Genomic DNA, 13993 nt, shown 5'->3' with positions numbered 1-13993 from the left:
AGTATTTTGTATGTCGTTATCGTGTCCTCTCATTCCCTCCTCTCCTCCAGTTTTGTCAGGTCGAGTTCCCCTAACCTCCCCTTAGCTCAGGGACTAGTCTTGTTGCAAACCTTTGCATTTTCTCTAATTTCATAACGTGTTTGACCAGGTGTGGGTTCCATACTGGTGCTGCATACTCCAATATGGGCCTGACTTACACGATGTACAGAGTCTTGATTGATTCCTCACTGAGGTGTCGAAACGCTTTTCTCAGGCTTGTCAGGTGCCCATATGCTGCAGCAGTTACTTGGGTGATGTGCGCCTCAGATGTGCTCGGTATTATATTCACCCCAATATCCTTTCCTTTGAATGAGGTTTGCAGTATCTGGCCCCTCACCCTCTAGCCTGTACTCTGTCTGCGGTCTTCCCTGACCTTCCCCAATCTTCATAACTTTGCACTTAGTGGGGTTAAACTCCTGTAACCAATTGTTGGACCAGACTTACAGCCTGTCCAGATCCCTTTGTAGTCCTACCTGATCCTCCACTTAAATTCTCCGCATTAGCTTCACGTCGTCTGCAAACAGCAACACCTCTGAATCTGTCTCTTCTGTCATGGCATTCACATATATGAGAAACAGCACCGGTCCTAGAACTGACCCTTGTGGAACCCTACTCGTCACAGGTGCCCACTCTGACACTTCGTTACGTACCATCACTCGTTGTTTCATTCTTGTCAGGAGTTCTCTGATTCATAGCAGTGCCTTTCTGTTATTCGTGCCTGCTCCTCTCTTGTGCACTAATCTCTTGTGTGGAACTGTGTCGAACTCTCTTGTCTTACTTCTGTTACTTTGTCGTAAAACTCCAGTAGGTTTGTGATACACGATTTCTCCACTCTTAAACCGTGCTGGTGATCGTGCATAAGCTCAGGTGTTCCACCAGTCATTTCATGATAATCTTTTCCAAGACTTTGTATACTATACATATCAGTGACACTAGTCTGTAGTTTAGTGCTACCTGTCTGTCTCCTTTCTTAAATATTGGGATTACGTTTGCTGTCTTCCACACCTCAGGTAGTCGCCTCGTTTCGATACATGTGCTGAAGATTGTTGTTAGTGGCACACACAGCGTCTCTGCTCCCTCTCTCAGAACTCACGGAGAGATGTCCGATCTCACCACCTTTGAGGTATCTAATACACTTAGCAGCCTCTTCACACCCTCCTCGGCTGTGTAGTAGTAGTAGTAGTAGTAATAATAATAATATTATTATTATTATTATTATTATTATTATTATTATTATTATTATTATTATTATCAATCAACATCATAAGACACATGTAAATGCTCTAAACCCGTCAGGGTCATACATAACCTTGACATGTGAAAGTCTGAGGCTTGATCCATGGAAGAAGAGCTCCACAACCACGCCGTTGTATGCATCATTCCGGCCAGCTGTAAGCACGACTCACGAAATCGTAATGACACGATTGCAAACAAACCATACCACGAGCGGGATTTGAACCCGCGGTCAGAGAGTCTCAAAACTCCAGACTGTCGCGTTAGCCACTGGACCAGCTAGCCACAATAAGATTCATTGTGGCTAGCTGGTCCAGTGGCTAACGCGACGGTCTGGAGTTTTGAGACTCTCTGACCGCGGGTTCTATCCCCGCCTGTGGTATGGTTTGTTTAGCTGTAAGCACGGTGGCTATAGCCAGCTGGCGGCAGCATGTGTCAATAGCTGATTTGCTGGGGCAGTCTGATCAGTCAGGGGAGGGTGGAAGACTCTCTCAGGCCTACAGCTGGTTGTCATTTTGCAACGTGTGGTGTATTTCTCTCAATGTAGAGTAGAAACACTGCGGGGGCAGTCTGATCTGTCAGGGGAGGGTGGCTGGATGGTTTTGTAACATTACACATGGAAGTATTCCCTTCTGGTAGACTCTCTCAGGACTGCAGCTGGTTGTCAGACACACAATGTGGCGTGTTATTCTCAGTGTAGACACCATTTTAGGTATTAAAATGTTCTTGACTGGTGGTGAACAGGTGACTCCACTACCAACACCATCATCACCACCACGCACCACCACCACACACCCCTCATCCCACCAACACCCCGACGCCCCACCAACACCCCTAACCACCACCATCAACACCACCCCTCACCCTTCATACCACCACCAACACCCCCCACACCATACAAACACCTCCCATACCACCACCACACCCGCTACACCCCCACCACACCCGCTACACCTCCACCACACCCACCACATCCCACGAACACCTCTACCACACCCCCCATACCACTACCACACCCCACAAACACCACCACCAAACCCCACTAACACGTCCCCCACACCACCACCACCACACAAACACCACACCAAAACCCCCTCCACACCACCAACCCCCTCCACACCACCACCAACACTTCCACATTAACAAAAGCACCTCACCGGAAGGCAATATGCAGTCATGTTGATTCGTCTTAATTATTACACACCTCCCTCTTTCCTTCACCTATTATACTTCTCCTGTGTTTGGTAACCTCTCCAGGTATCAACTCAAGAAACACAACCAACACTTCTCTCTGGGTGTGTTGGTGGTAGTGATGGTGGTAGCGGTGGTGGTGATAGTGGTAGTGGTGGTAGAGTTATTCCACTTGCATCCCCGAGGCTGAAGAAGTAATTCCTGACTGTGGCTCGTCTATGTCTCCTGATTCCCTGTACCTCGTGTTTATGTCTGTTCTCTGAGTATCTTGTATGTCGTGATTATGTCTCCTCTAGTTCTTATATTCACCAGTGGTGTTGACAGTACCACTGGTGTTGACAGTAACCACCACTGGTGTTGACAATAACCACCACTGGTGTTGTCAGTAACCACCAGCACTAGTTATGACAGTATCCACCACTGGTGCTGACAGTTACCACCACTGGTGTTGACAGTATCCACCACTGGTGTTGACAGTAACCACCACTGGTGTTGACAGTAACTACCACTAGTGTTGACAGTAACCACCACTAGTGTTGACAGTAGCTACCACCACTGGTGTTGACAGTAACCACCACTGGTGTTGACAGTAACCACCACTGATGTTGACAGTATCCACCACTGGTGTTGACAGTATCCACCAGTGTTGACAGTAACCACCACTAGTATTGACAGTTACTACCACTGGTGTTGACAGTTACCACCACTGGTGTTGACAGTAACCACCACTAGTGTTGACAGTAACCACCACTAGTGTTGACAGTATCCACCACTGGTGTTGACAGTATCCACCACTAGTATTGACAGTAACTACCACCACTGGTGTTGACAGTATCCACCACTGGTGTTGACAGTATCCACCACTGGTGTTGACAGTATCCACCACTGGTGTTGACAGTATCCACCACTGGTGTTGACAGTATCCACCACTGGTGTTGACAGTATCCACCACTGGTGTTGACAGTATCCACCACTGGTGTTGACACACCTCACAGGTGAGAGCTGGAAAAAGCTCAGATAATAATTGCCGGCAACTTAACAGCTGTGTCAACAGTGGGCTAAACAGGCAAACATTACCGTTGTGTTGAGAAGCTTCTGTTGTAACGCGGGTCATTAAATTCCCCAGGATATTCCTTGATGAAACACCCCTGGAGTACCCCAGGGTGTCTTACTCTCCTCCAGGAATACCCCAGGTGTCTTACCCTCCTCCAGGAATACCCCAGGTATCTTACCCTCTTTCAGGAGTGCCCCAGGGTGTATTACCCTCCTCCAGGAGTAACTTAGGTGTCTTACCCTTCTCCAGGAGCACCCCAGGTGTCTTACTCTCCTCCAGGAGCACCCCAGGTGTCTTACCCTCCTCCAGGAGCACACCAGATGTCTTACCCTCCTCCAGGAGCACCCCAGGTGTCTTACCCTCCTCCAGGAGCACCCCAGGTGTCTTACCCTCCTCCAGGAGTAACTTAGGTGTGTTACCCTCCTCCAGGAGCACACCAGATGTCTTACCCTCCTCCAGGAGCACTCCAGGTGTCTTACCCTCCTCCAGGAGCACCCCAAGTGTCTTACCCTCCTCCAGGAGCACTCCAGGTGTCTTACCCTCCTCCAGGAGCACCCCAAGTGTCTTACCCTCCTCCAGGAGCACCCCAGGTGTCTAGCCCTCGTCCGGGAGTACGCCAGTTTGTCTTACTCTCCTCCGAGTGTAACCTAGGTGTCTCACCTTCCTCCAGGAGTACCCCAGGGTGTCTTGTCCTCATCCATGAGTACCCCAGGGTGTCTTACCTTCCTCCGGCAATACTCCAGGTGTTTTACTGTCCTCCAAGAGTGCCCCAGGTGTCTTATCTTCCTCCAGGAGTATCCCAGGTATCTTGACCTCGTCCAGCTTAGTACCCCAGGTGTATTACTCTCCCCCAGTAGTAACCCCAGGGCGTTTCTCTCTCTTTCCCAGTAGTACCCAGGGTGTCTTCCACTCCTCCTCCAGGAGTACCATAGGGTGTCCTCCCATCCCCCAGTAGTGTCCTAGCTTGTGTCCCCCTCCTCCCCATTAGTGCCACAGCCCTGTCTCCCCCTCCCTTCCCCTCCCCCAGTAGTGCCACAACCTGTCTTCCCTCCTCAGTAGTGCCCCAGCCTGTCTTCCCCTTTCCATTAGTGCCACAGCCTGTCTCTTCCCTCCCCCAGTAGTGCCCCAGCCAGTCTTTCCATCCCCAGTATTGCCCCAGCCTGTCTCTCCCTCCACTCCCCCAGTAGTGTCCCAGCCAGTCTTCCCCTCCCCAGTAGTGCCCCAGCCTGTCTCTCCCTCTCCTCCCCCAGTAGTGCCCCAGCTTGGCTCCCCCTCCCTTTCGCAGTAATGCCCCAGCCTGTCCCCCCTCCCCCCAACCAGTGCCCACAACCGATCTTTCCCAATCTCTTTCCCTCCCCTAGCAGTGCCCACAGCCTCTCCTCCCCACGTTCCTCCCTCCCCCAGCAGTGCCCACAGCCTCCCCTCTCCACGTTCCTCCCTCCCCCAGCAGTGCCCACAGCCTCCCCTCCCCACATCCCTCCCCCAGCACATTCCCCTGCTATAGCATAAACACCCCGGGACCAAGGATTTATTCCTGATGGAGCCTAATACGCTCTGGAATCAATAGACGAAAGGTTTTAATATGCCTTAATCTTTATGTCCAGGGTTCCACAGATCTGGTGTTCGTTCCACCTTCCCGTGACACCGGCTTCGGTTCTGCTTTCTCGATCAATACTTTCCATTCCCGCTGCCTCGACCCTCTCTTCCTACCCTTTCCACCTTCAAGTTGTCAGTCACCCTCTAGGTTGCACTTAAAGGGGGTTGGGGGACAGGAGGAAGAGGGGAGGTGGTCGAGTTGGGGTCGGGTTGGAGTCGGGTTGGGGTCGGGGATTCGTAGCATTCGGGTTCACACTCCGGTCGGTGTTGCGGATTAAAAAAAGAATGGATTACGGTGTTGCCGTGCTCCGCCATATCACAAACTCTGGTAATACCTCCGCTAATACCTCCGCTAATACCTCTCCCATCATGTACACTCTCACACCTGGCGCTGCTGCTGCAACTACACTTTTGAAGTCGCCCCCCAGGTGTACACACCTGCCTGATCTACGACCCTCACACCCAGATAAACTGTGAAATTGGAGAGCAGAAAATGGCAGCCTTATGAGAATTAAGTGAGAAGGTTGAGAGTCCTTCAGTCTGTGTTCATGTTTGGGAGAAGTGAAACAGATTTTGTGGGTACTGGGACGGATTGTGATGATGAGGACCTCTCTGAGGTGCTGATATAAGGAAGAGAAGTTGTGATGGTTGGGGACCTCTCTGAGGTGCTGATATGAGGAAGAGGAGAAGTTGTGATGGTTGGGGACCTCTCTGAGTTGCTGATATGAGGAAGAGGAGAAGTTGTGATGGTTGGGGACCTCTCTGAGGTGCTGATATAAGGAAGAGGAGAAGTTGTGATGGTTGGGGACCTCTCTGAGGTGCTGATATCAGGAAGAGGAGAAGTTGTGATGGTTGGGGACCTCTCTGAGGTGCTGATATGAGGAAGAGAAGAAGTTGTGATGGTTGGGAGCCTCTCTGAGGTGCTGATATGAGGAAGAGAAGAAGTTATGATGGTTGGGGACCTCTCTGAGGTGCTGATATCAGGAAGAGGAGAAGTCGTGATGGTTGGGGACCTCTCTGAGGTGCTGATATCAGGAAGAGGAGAAGTTGTGATGGTTGGGGACCTCTCTGAGGTGCTGATATCAGGAAGAGGAGAAGTTGTGATGGTTGGGGACCTCTCTGAGGTGCTGATATTAGGAAGAGGAGAAGTTGTGATGGTTGGAGACCTCTCTGAGGTGCTGATATAAGGAAGAGGAGAAGTTGTGATGGTTGGAGACCTCTCTGAGGTGCTGATATCAGGAAGAGGAGAAGTCGTGATGGTTGGGGACCTCTCTGAGGTGCTGATGTAAGGAAGAGGAGAAGTTGTGATGGTTGGGGACCTCTCTGAGGTGCTGATGTAAGGAAGATGAGAAGTTGTGATGGTTAGGGACCTCTCTGAGGTGCTGATATAAGGAAGAGGAGAAGTTGTGATGGTTGGGGACCTCTCTGAGGTGCTGATATCAGGAAGAGGAGAAGTCGTGATGGTTGGGGACCTCTCTGAGGTGCTGATGTAAGGAAGAGGAGAAGTCGTGATGGTTGGGGACCTCTCTGAGGTGCTGATGTAAGGAATAGGAGAAGTTGTGATGGTTGGGGACCTCTCTGAGGTGCTGATATCAGGAAGAGGAGAAGTTGTGATGGTTGGGGACCTCTCTGAGGTGCTGATATCAGGAAGAGGAGAAGTTGTGATGGTTGGGGACCTCTCTGGGGTGCTGATGTAAGGAAGAGGAGAAGTTGTGATGGTTGGGGACCTCTCTGAGGTGCTGATGTAAGGAAGAGGAGAAGTTGTGATGGTTGGGGACCTCTCTGAGGTGCTGATGTAAGGAAGAGGAGGAACAGAAAGAGGAGGAAGAGGAAAAAGATGGTTGTCGACAAGGGTTAGTTTATTTTTTCTCCAGTATGGAAGTCAGTCTATCTAAATTATATTTCCCTCTCTGTGTGTGCCGGGGGGAAGGGGTTGAGTCACAGCTCCTGGCCAACTCTTTTAATTAAATCCCATTGACAAACATTACTAATGTCCGTTTTCTTGGATCTTGTCATACCTGATCTTAAAACTATGTATTAAATTTGCCCCCCCCCCCACTTTTTTAGTCGCAATTCTTGGCTTTTTCTTCCATCCTGACATCAAAAAAACACTTCCTAACACACTTATTATTCATCAGTTTTTTCAGCTTAAAGGTGTGTTGCATAGCCTTGGTCCACTTAACTTAACTGCTTTTATCTTCCTGGTGAGGGGCTCTTGATCTAGGGAATTGTATCTGTGCTCCAGTTCCCTGAACTGAGGCTAAAAGCCTCACAACAGCCACAGGCGCTGTATAATCCCTACAGGTTTAGCGCTCACCCATGATAATATCTGTTACCTTAGTTTCTCTGGTATTTTTGGTACATTCCTTCCAAGCAGAACAACTGGAACAACTGAACAAAACACACAATACCTTGGCTGGAACAACTGAACAAAACACACAATATCTTGGCTGGAACAACTGAACAAAACACACAATATCTTGGCTGGAACAACTGAACAAAACACACAATATCTTTGCTGGAACAACTGAACAAAACACACAATATCTTGGCTGGAACAAGTGAACAAAACACACAATACCTTGGCTGGAACAACTGAACAAAACACACAATATCTTGGCTGGAACAACTGAACAAAACACACAATATCTTGGCTGGAACAACTGAACAAAACACACAATATCTTGGCTGGAACAACTGAACAAAACACACAATATCTTGGCTGGAACAAGTGAACAAAACACACAATATCTTGGCTGGAACAAGTGAACAAAACACACAATACCTTGGCTGGAACAAGTGAACAAAACACACAATATCTTGGCTGGAACAAGTGAACAAAACACACAATATCTTGGCTGGAACAAGTGAACAAAACACACAATACCTTGGCTGGAACAAGTGAACAAAACACACAATACCTTGGCTGGAACAACTGAACAAAACACACGATACCTTGACTGGAACAAGTGAACAAAAGTTCTGACCTGTGAGAGGGACTTATGGTATTGTCTTCTGACCTTCTCTACTCTTCTCACCTTAGTAGTGACCTGACAATGGGTCCAGGACGGACTGAAACATCGTCGGAAGGTGTCTCTCCTGGGTCCAGGACGGACTGAAACATCGTCGGAAGGTGTCTCTCTTATGTGAGAGTGTTTTCTTTTGGAGAATTTCACTCATGTATTCCCTAGGCCTCTCCCTAGGCCTCTCCATACAAATTATCAAGTTTCTTCCGGTTATTCGTCTTTTACATTCTAATTAATACTCAGACTAGTTTGGTTGCAGACCTTTGGGCCTAGAGTTATTGCGCCTACTTAAGCAGGTGTGGGTTCCACACTGGTACCAGGTACTCGAGGACTGATCTAAGATAATGAGAATATTATTCTGACGTCTGACTGTTTGCTAGTCATACACATGGCTAATGAATTTATATGGCTCATGTCTACTTGATTGTATGTACTTACTTATTTGAGGTTGCAGGGGTCGATTCACAGCTCCTTTGTGTATCTGTGATTGTGTGTGTGTGTGTGTGTTCATCTATATGTGGTTGCAAGGGTCGAATCACAGCTTCTGTTTGTGTGTGTGTGTGTGTGTGTGTGTGTGTGTGTGTATGTGTGTGTGTGTGTGTGTGTGTGTGTGTGTGTGTACACACGTGCTTGCTTCAGTATGACCACTAAGTTGACGGTTCTTTTGTCCCAGGTGCAACGGGAGCTTAAAAGACTCACCCCTGACACAATCCTGTGTAATCCCGAGGCGGGTGTGGGAGCACAGGTCAATAAAACAAGAGCTCTCGCTGTAATAATAATTACTTTATTGTACAAACTGACCCTGGGCAACTACTGCCCACGCTCAGTCTTTATCCCTCTCAACAGATGACGCACATATCTGCGCCATTTCTACCCTGCGCTGCGCTTCAGCACAGCTATATACATCAATGATGTCATCACTGGGCCTAACATCATGGTTTAGGAACACCTAAACAACCGGTTTATATAATTTTGACGTCGTTTTAACGCGACTGGCAGCAGCGAGTGGGACTAATGCTTTGGAGTTGGCTATAGGGCCACTCACGGCTGACACCGTATCCAGCCCAATATTGGTGGTCATACCTTCACTCCCAGCGGTACTCCTGACTTTTATTCTACATTTTAAATGTATTTTAAAACCCGTTTAATTCTGTGACGTCGTAGATAATACACTCTGTGATAGGTCCAGCTTTAAGGTGACGTTAAAACTGTCATGACTAGAGTGACGTGACTGACTCAAAATTGTTGATAATGATGCTACCCCAGGTGTGACATGAGCTATTAGAGCGATCAGGTGAACCGTGCCACCTTCTTCTTTGTCTGTGTGACAGCTGACTGACTCTGAAAGCTGATCATCACCATAAAACTTGTTAAATAATCTCAGTAACAAGTTGAACAAGTCTGCCATGGCGGCCATGTTGATGACGTTACATCCGGATACAATAACATTATGGCGGCCATGTTGATGACTTCACATCCGGATACAAAAACAATATGGTGGCCATGTTGATGAAGTCACATCCGGATACAATAACAATATGGAGGCCATGTTGTTGACGTCACATCCATATAGAAAAACAACAATATGGAGGCCATGTTGACGTCACATCAGGATACAATAACAATATGGCGGCCATGTTGATGACGTCACATCCGGATACAAAAACAATATGGTAGCCATGTTGACGTCACATCCGGATACAATAACAATATGGGGCCATGTTGAAGACGTCACATCCGGAAGATAAAGGTTAACAAACAACAACAACAACAACACATAAGTCTGGGTGGTCCACCTAGGCAATTCTCACCACTATATACATCATATACACAACATATACACACAAGTCATATACACAATATATACATTACATGGCAGAAAGTACCAGTGACTAGACATTTCTATGAGTAAAAATGGCGTTACGAACGCCAACAACCATAAAATAACAACCTATACTTTGACACTTAAGTAACTACAGGTCATAACAGCCAGAGCAGAGATCTCAGGACCCGTCACGACCCTCTGATGAGTAGGACCCTCTGACAAGCAGGACCCTCTGACAAGCAGGACCCTCTGACAAGCAGGACCCTCTGACAAGCAGGACCCCTGACAAGCAGGATCCCTGACAAGCAGGACCCTCTGACAAGCAGGATCCCTGACAAGCAGGACCCTCTGACAAGCAGGACCCTCTGACAAGCAGGACCCTCTGACAAGCAGGACCCTCTGACAAGCAGGACCCCTGACAAGCAGGATCCCTGACAAGCAGGACCCTCTGACAAGCAGGATCCCTGACAAGCAGGACTCTCTGACAGACAGGACCCTCTGACAAGCAGGACCCTCTGACAAGCAGGACCCTCTGACAAGCAGGATCCCTGACAAGCAGGACCCTCTGACAAGCAGGATCCCTGACAAGCAGGACCCTCTGACAGGCAGGACCCTCTGACAAGCAGGACCCTCTGACAAGCAGGATCCCTGACAAGCAGGACCCTCTGACAAGCAGGACCCTCTGACAAGCAGAACCCCTGACAAGCAGGACCTCTGACAAGCAGGACCCCTGACAAGCAGAACCCCTGACAAGCAGGATCCCTGACAAGCAGGACCCCTGACAAGCAGAACCCCTGACAAGCAGAACCCCTGACAAGCAGAACTCCTGACAAGCAGAACCCCTGACAAGCAGAACCCCTGACAAGCAGGACCCCTGACAAGCAGGACCTCTGACAAGCAGGACCTCTGACAAGCAGGACCTCTGACAAGCAGGACCTCTGACAAGCAGGACCTCTGACAAGCAGGACCTCTGACAAGCAGGACCTCTGACAAGCAGGACCTCTGACAAGCAGGACCTCTGACAAGCAGGACCTCTGAAGGCTATGTTGGAAAATGGTATAAAATACCGACAAATTGAATAAGACACATGTGCAACAGATATGTATCTTTATTGGTGAAACGTTTCGCTCACACAGTAGAATTCTTCAGTCAAATACAGAGGCAGCATCCGTAACAGTGAAACGAAATAGATATAATCAGTCCACCAACCTTGGAGAAATAGCATTTGAGGTGGTCAGTCCCTGAGTCAGGAGAAGAGTTCAGCTCCATAGAGCTGAAGTCCTCTGCAGGCTCAGGGACTGATTACCTCTTCCTCCTCCTCATCTTCCACCAATTTTCTCTGTATTGGACTGAAGAAGCCATTGGCTAGCGAAACGTTTCTTTAATAAAGATTCCCATATGTTGCACAAGGGTCTCATTCTTCAAGACACATATGCCTGTTGTGCGGGCAAAACGTCTAGGCAATAAAGATACGTGAATGTTGTTCATGTGTCTTATTTGTGGTTTTTCCCCTTGTATTTCAGGGTCTAGTGAGGGAGACTCCTGCTTGGCAGATTAGGGAGATCACTGGAAGGTTAATACTGTAACGAGATCAGACGACAGTGAGAGATCCAGGAAGGGAAAAAACTCAGAGTGGTACAGATCTGACCCTCAGTGAGGGGAGGAGATCAAACTCCATGGAGGTAGGATGAGGCGCCGGTGAGGGGAGATTACCCCTCAGCCAGGGTGTCAGACGAAGAGAGAATAGTGAGGGGTTACATGTGCTCCCTACCTGGACCACAATACACTCCCTGGCTTAGTCGTCACACTAAAATCACCGGGAGTAGTTGGGGACCCGTCCTTCTCAACGGCTTAAAAGGTTAAGATGTCGTTTATTGGTTGCGTTTGCAGTCTGCCCCTCAGCCTGGTGTACTCTGAAGAGGGCGTCTTGGTAACGCCCTCAAAGTGCCATCAGCTGACGACACCGAAGATTGCTACTGAGAGAGCTGTCTGCTTGTCTGTCCTTGACTCAAACACCTCGATAATACATGATAGTTCTCAGTTTAGACAGAGGTACTGTAGATGGGTCTCCTCAGCAGAGTGTCTGTGTGGACTTCCACCTACTTTTCTGTCTGATTGTTGATCATGTAGCTATTCCCATGTACTTGTTGCTGCTGATGAGGCAGACGGACTTGACATTACTTGCTGTAGGGGCCACTTCTCATTGGTCTAACTTGCCTTAAGGTCTGTTGGATGATGGTCGGCGCCTCTCCTGTGCTCGCTGGTCTTCAACTCTGTCTTCTCACACAGCATAAAGCAGGAATAACAAGTGGCAGACTAGCTGAAGATAGTCGCTAGCTCAAGTGAGCCAGGGCACTGCCCTGGGGGAGTGAAGGATGCTAATGGATGATTCAGATCCTTGTTTCGGTAATGAATGGGATTGGATCACCTCAATCTGGATAATACTTCTCCTTGCTGCCTCGCGGGGAGATAGGTATAGGGAATGGCTGGAAAAGGGATAGGTAAGGTCTTCTGGGATGAAGTTACTGGCTTCTTGACCGAGACATTAAGCAGGACTAGACAATGTGTGACACCGGGTCAGTGTGAGGGGAAGGAGTTAGGTCAGGCAACACCACAGGTCACCACAGGGTGGTGGAAGCTGTGTTATGGTGCAGACAAAGGATTCTTTGGCTTGTGGTTAAGGAAGAACACGACAGTTGGACGTGTTGTGAGGGGTCAGGAGGCGGAGGTGGCGGTGAGGTGAGCCAGCAGTAGCCATCAGCCCAACAAGGACGGAATCTTGTGGAAATAGGGCGCGCCAGAGGACCCTGGCAGCGCAGGCGGACCGATGAGAAATGGGTTCATGAAGTGGGCGGGGATAGGCGGCGGCATGGTGGCAGGAGGGTGGGATAGTGAGGTGAGGGAGGCCATGCTGGTGGGGAGGGAGGTGGCGCCACCCATCAGGGACGGCAGCACTGAGAACTGTCTGGTCAGCGGAGTGGAGGGGCTGGACCTCATGCTACCCTCTGCTACAGGAGACACAGACGGAGACGTGGACGTGTAGGGAGTGTTATCGTGGAGCTTTCTCATGTGCTTCTTCAGGTCGAAGTTGCGGCAGAAGCCCTTGCCGCAGATGGAGCATTGAAAGGGCTTCTTGTCATTGTGAGTATGCATGTGGAAGGTGAGGTTGTACACCTGGTGGAAGGCCTTGTTGCAAACGTGGCACTTGTAGGCCTTCTCCCCAGAGTGGGTCAGCTTGTGGTTCTTGTAGTTGCCCTTCTGATGGAAGCCCTTGCCACAGAACTCACACACATAAGGCTTGTAGCCGTTGTGGATCCTCACGTGAGTGTTCAGCGTTGACGACCTGTCATACAACAACTTCATTAAGTACTCAGCACGCTACAAGACTCAACTTTCTCTACATTACAAAACTAATTTTTTCTGCACGCCACAAAACGTTCAACTTTCTTTACACGCTACAAGACTCTCGACCCAGTCGGAGGCTACACTGGGAAAAAAATACATAATGAATCAAAGAACTAGGGAAACATTTATTCAATAGGTTTTTTAATTAATTAAAGACTTTTTTAATAGTCGGAGGCAATACTAGAAAAATAAATAATAACTCAGTAGGAGAAAGCTTTGAAAATACTGTTTTACTAGATTCTTTAATTAATTAAAGACCTTTTTATATATAGACGGAGGCAATCCTAGGAAAAAAAAATACACAATACTTTGAGCAAAGACAATGTTGATTTAATAGATTTTTTGAATAATAAATTAAATATGATTTTGTTTTGATTATTAACCCGATGGGTTAGTAGCCCATTAAAGCTATGTCATCAAGACTGGCTTGCTACTATTGAAGAGGGGGGGGGTCCCTTAATTCCCTCCCCCAGGATGCTTCCCACACCAGTCGGCTAACACTTACTGGTGGTAATAACGATAGAATTACTGACAGAATGTTAGGTAAATGGACACAGATGCATCTAATATGACATTTTATTGTGGCAACGTTTCGCTCTCCAGGACCTTTGTCAAGCCTTAATG

The 13993-nt window shown here is 48.4% G+C and overlaps 1 protein-coding gene across 2 annotated transcripts in view; it reads right to left on the bottom strand.

The window, feature by feature from the left end:
• Nucleotides 1-11060: 11060 nt before the first annotated feature.
• The window catches only part of LOC128704461 (fez family zinc finger protein erm-like), a 129315-nt gene continuing 126382 nt past the window's right edge, over nt 11061-13993 (bottom strand). For both annotated transcript variants that reach the window (XM_070103129.1, XM_053799606.2), the window contains one exon: nt 11061-13307. In XM_070103129.1, coding sequence (XP_069959230.1) covers nt 12722-13307 — 586 coding nt within the window. In that variant the 3' untranslated portion in view covers nt 11061-12721. The remainder of the gene's footprint in view (nt 13308-13993) is intronic.

Source organism: Cherax quadricarinatus, chromosome 84, assembly GCF_038502225.1.
Source record: "Cherax quadricarinatus isolate ZL_2023a chromosome 84, ASM3850222v1, whole genome shotgun sequence".
Classification (NCBI taxonomy): Eukaryota; Metazoa; Arthropoda; class Malacostraca; order Decapoda; family Parastacidae; genus Cherax; species Cherax quadricarinatus.
This window is presented reverse-complemented; position numbering and strand designations above follow the sequence as displayed.